The following is a 4,648-nucleotide window of genomic DNA, read 5'->3' as shown; positions in this document are numbered from 1 at the left end:
CATTGATCACTATATAAACAAGGTCCCTGTGACCTCTCTATTAACGAGCTTTCAGAGATCTAGCCCCATAGATAGTTGCGAGTAAACAGAGAGAGGATCACAGAAGTTCTTGTTTCTAAAGCAATGGCCTCCTTTTCATCATCCCATGGTACGAGTTCTTCTGCAAGTTATGAAGACACATGAGACATGTTTATCTGCTGCACTCTGTTTGTAATGATATGTTTTGTTGTGTTTATTCAATATGCGATTATGTGTGCTTTAGTGTTTTAATCTTTCAATTGGTATCAGAGCTTGAATTGCATGTTAATAAACCGGATTAAGTTTTACAAAACCAAGGGTTATTGTTATATGCATATATATGTATAATTGTTGTTCATGAGGAACAATCATCTTTTTTCCGGAACTGGGCCATAACCTTAATGGGTCCAATACTGACCATGCAGAAGCCTTTTCTATTAAACCCAATGCGCAAACACGCGTTTTAGTTTAATCCCAGAATGACCGTTAGAACGGTCTCCTCTCTTCAGTTTTATATTTTGGGATTTAGGGATTATGAAGAAAGAATTTCAATTCCGCTGATTTTGTGCTTCTGAATGCAATTGATTTAAGAAACCAAGTGTGTATGTCTCTTCGAATCTTTCTATACATGTATATATGCATATTATTAACTCTAATTGCAGCGCGGGAACATCCGGGTACGTTTCTTCTTTTCAAAACTGGAACTTGATATGTAATTGATTATAATTGTGAGCAAGAACCCTAGAATGCATTCCCGGCGTGCACGTAGGATAGAGTAGAACGTGACCGGATGGAATTTAAATTTGAATTTCTTGATCATGATTTTCTGGTATCTCGACTTTTGCTGGTATTGATTATGATTGAGAATGATTCTTGTGTTTTGGTTGTCTACTGATTGATCTATGTGTTTGTATCAAATTGAGTGAAATATCAATTAACAAGAAAATCTCCCAGAATTGATTCATTACGCCTTGTTATTTGATTTTCTAATTGACTGGTTGTATAAGATTAAAATCATTCAGTAACAACCATAAGTTCTAGATCACATAATGGTGTTTTGATGCATGTTGTAACATCAATCTATCACTATACTGTTCTGTTGATCATTAGAATAAAACTAAACTTGTGTCTTTGCTTTTTGGGATGTGATTGTATCTTCAACAGAAGGATTGACCTGCATATTCTTAAAATCAAAACAGTGTAATATGAAATTTTAGAGATTAAATTCAGTGATCTGAACTCTTCTTCTTGCTAACATGCGTTGATTGTTCAGTGATGCCTTATTTTCTAAATTTTCAGTTTTTACAATTGAGTAACTTTAGTATAATGAATTATCTTTTTGCCAACAGGTAAAGTCTTTCATTGAATGTGCTTTTGGGGTTTTTGTGTGTTTTCTGTGATGAAATGTATCCCATACATTGTGTATTTTTTGTTTGAATCGTTGTGTATTATTATGCGATATATTTCTATCCACCTTTTCAAACAAATTTTTATTTTGACAGAAAACTAAAACCTTCTTTAATTTTTGTTTTCAGCTTTGAATTCTGGCATTTCCCTGTCCAACATTGAGCCTCTGAATGGGTCTAATTTCAAAAGATGGAAAGAAAATGTTGAGCTTTATCTTGGTCTTCAGGGCATCGATTTCTGTTTAACTGAACCTGAGCCTGTTATTAATGATCAGAGTGATGAACCTTCGATTGCTAGGCATAGAGATTGGCACAGGGCGAATAGAATGACGAAGCTTATCTTGAAGCAGACTATGTCACCAATCGTGAGGGGTAGTGTGGTTGAACCTGAAACTGCTTTAGAATTTATGACTGCCATTGGGTTAAAGTTTACAGAGAATGTGAAGGCTGAAATATCACTGTTGCTGGATAGGCTGATAACCTCTAAGTATGACGCATCAGGTAGTGTCAGAGAGCATATAATGAAAATTATTCAGATTACTACTAGGCTGGCAAACTTAGATATTGTCTTTCCTGATGCTTTTATTGTCCATCTTGCTTTGAGAAACCTCCCTGCAACCTTTAGTCCGCTTAAAACAGCTTATTTTGCTCAGAAAGAGCAGTGGGATTTGAATGAATTAATAGCTATTTGTGTGCAAGAAGAAGAGCTCCATAAGAGAGAGGGTACAGTTTCAGTCAATTTAGTTAATAAGCTGAGCTGGAAGGGTAAAGGGAAAGCTACAGGGTCTAGTGCAGTAGCTGTTGCTGGTTCTGGTGAAGGCACTAGTGGAGTTAAGTCCACCAAACTTAGCCCCAAAAAGGCAGCAGGCAAGATGAAAAAGGCTGGAAATTTTAAGTGTTTTTTCTGCAAAAAGGAGGGGCACATTAAGAAAAATTGCAAGGGCTTCAAAGATTGGTTAGCTAAAAAGGGTAAGGTTTCAGTGTTTTCTATTGAGGTTAATGCAGTAGATTTTTCTTCTAGTTCTTGGTACCTTGACACAGCCTCACCCATTCATATCACTAATTGTTTGCAGGACTTCCTAACAAAGAGGGCCCCAAGTAGAAGTGAAGTCAATGTCTCAGTAGGAAATGGAATGGGAGTGGCTGTCAAAGCTATAGGGACAGTCAAGTTGTCTTTAGGATCTGGCTCTAGTTATATTTTGGATAATGTTTTTTATATTCCCTCTATGAAGAGGAAATTGATTTCAGTAGCTCGTTTGGTTAGGAATGGATGTACTTTTTTCATCAATCTTGAAGGAATAAAAATCTCCCATTCTTCTGGTTACTTTGCTTCTGCTTCTCTTGTTCATGATTACTGGATGCTTGACTGCAGTTTACCACATGATGTGTTATTGATTGAAAATGAAAGAAACAGTTTGAATAAGAAAAGAAAGTTCAGTGAAAATTCTGCTTTTCTTTGGCATAGGAGACTTGCGCATATTTCAAAAGATAGACTTAAAAGAATGGAAAAAGAAAAATTGTTACCTGTACTTGATTGGTCTGATTTTGATATCTGCATTGAGTGTGTTAAAGGAAAACTGACAAAGTCAAGAAACAAGATATCGAATAGAAACACTGAACCTCTACAGCTAATTCATACTGATATTTGTGGACCGTTTGCAAATAGAACTATCTGTGGCAATAGATATTTCATTACATTCATTGATGATGCAACCAGGTTTTGTCACGTATTCTTGTTATCTGAAAAATCTCAAGCATTGGAAAAATTTATTATCTTTAGAGCTGAGGCCGAAAAGGAATTGGGGAGAGAAATAAAAGCCGTTAGATCAGACAGAGGGGGAGAATACTATGGTAAATACACTGAAACTGGGCAGCAGAAGGGACCATTTGCGCTTTACTTAGAAAAACATGGCATTCAAGCTCAATACACAACACCTGGAACACCTGAATCAAATGGTGTCTCAGAGAGAAGAAATAGATCTCTTCTCAACATGGTGAGAAGCATAATGTGTACCTCAGGGCTCCCTAGATACCTTTGGGGTGAAGCTTTAAAAACGGCTAACTACTTGATAAACAGAACCCCAAGCAAAGCCGTTCCCAAAACCCCCTATGAGTTGTGGAAAAATAAGAAACCTAGTGTGCACCACATACATGTTTGGGGCTGCAGAGCTGAGGCTAGACCTTATAATCCTCAAATTGGGAAGCTGGACCCGAAAACCATTACTGCCTATTTTATTGGCTATCCGGAAAGATCATTCGGATATAGATTTTATAGTCCAGACCACACCACGAGGATCATTGAGACAAATAGAGCAGTATTTTTCGATGAAATAAATTATGCACATGCTTATGAAGACTTGGAGCTTGAATTCCAAGAATTACCAGATAAAGAAACTGAACTTTTATCATCACCACCATTAGACTCTATGGTCACAAATGAACCTACTGTACAACCTCAAATTGAAGTTGTGCAGGAAGACCAAAATGTTCAAATACCAAATCCTGTAGATGTCATAGCTAACCCTCAACCTGAAGTTGTGGCAGAAGAAGAAGGAGCTCAAAATGAAAATGTGAATGATAATCAAGTTTTGAGAAGGTCAGGAAGAACTAGAAAACCTGCTATTAATACTGAAGAATATGAAATCTATTTGCAGGAAGCAGAGCTTGACTTTTGTGATGACAATGACCCTCTAAGTTTTAAGCAAGCAGTCAGTAGTGATGATAGATTGAAATGGGATGAAGCGATGCAAGCTGAGATTAAGTCCATGTATGACAATCAAGTGTGGGAATTAGTTGAACCAGTTAAGAACCACAAATCCATTGGCTGCAAATGGGTATTTAAAACCAAGAGATGTGCAGATGGCTCAATAGAGAGACATAAGGCCAGACTTGTAGCCAAAGGATTCACCCAAAAAGAGGGAATAGACTTTAATGAAACTTTTTCCCCGGTTTCTACAAAGGATGCTTTTAGGATCATAATGGCTCTAGTAGCTCATTACGACATGGAGTTGCATCAAATGGATGTTAAAACAGCTTTTCTAAATGGTGATTTGGATGAGGAAATTTATATGAAGCAACCAGAGGGTTTTGTAGAACCTGGAACTGAACACTTAGTATGCAAATTGAACAAATCAATCTATGGCTTGAAACAGGCTTCGAGGCAGTGGTATCTTAAGTTTGACGCAGTTATAAGTTCTTTTGGTTTCACAGAAAATTTGGTAGAT

The 4,648-nt window shown here is 36.9% G+C and overlaps 1 protein-coding gene across 1 annotated transcript; it reads left to right on the top strand.

The window, feature by feature from the left end:
* The first annotated feature begins 600 nt into the window (after nucleotides 1-600).
* Nucleotides 601-2,929, top strand: LOC112167659. Its single transcript, XM_024304709.2, has 3 exons — nucleotides 601-695; nucleotides 1,554-2,393; nucleotides 2,498-2,929. The coding sequence occupies exons 1-3, from the start codon at nucleotides 623-625 to the stop codon at nucleotides 2,524-2,526; spliced, it is 942 nt and encodes a 313-aa protein (XP_024160477.2). The 5' UTR covers nucleotides 601-622; the 3' UTR covers nucleotides 2,527-2,929.
* The last annotated feature ends 1,719 nt before the right edge of the window (nucleotides 2,930-4,648 follow it).

Source organism: Rosa chinensis, chromosome 5 (assembly GCF_002994745.2).
Source record: "Rosa chinensis cultivar Old Blush chromosome 5, RchiOBHm-V2, whole genome shotgun sequence".
NCBI classification, from domain to species: domain Eukaryota; kingdom Viridiplantae; phylum Streptophyta; class Magnoliopsida; order Rosales; family Rosaceae; genus Rosa; species Rosa chinensis.
The sequence above is the reverse complement of the archived record's forward strand: the minus strand, read 5'-3'. Positions and strand labels throughout refer to the sequence as shown.

Coding starts and splice junctions, on each gene's coding strand:
- LOC112167659 (XM_024304709.2), top strand. CDS start 623: ATGTCTCTTCGAATCTTTCTATACATGTATATATGCATATTATTAACT. Junction 696..1,553: donor TGCAGCGCGGGAACATCCGG/GTACGTTTCTTC, acceptor TTTTGTTTTCAG/CTTTGAATTCTGGCATTTCC. Junction 2,394..2,497: donor AGATTGGTTAGCTAAAAAGG/GTAAGGTTTCAG, acceptor AATTGTTTGCAG/GACTTCCTAACAAAGAGGGC.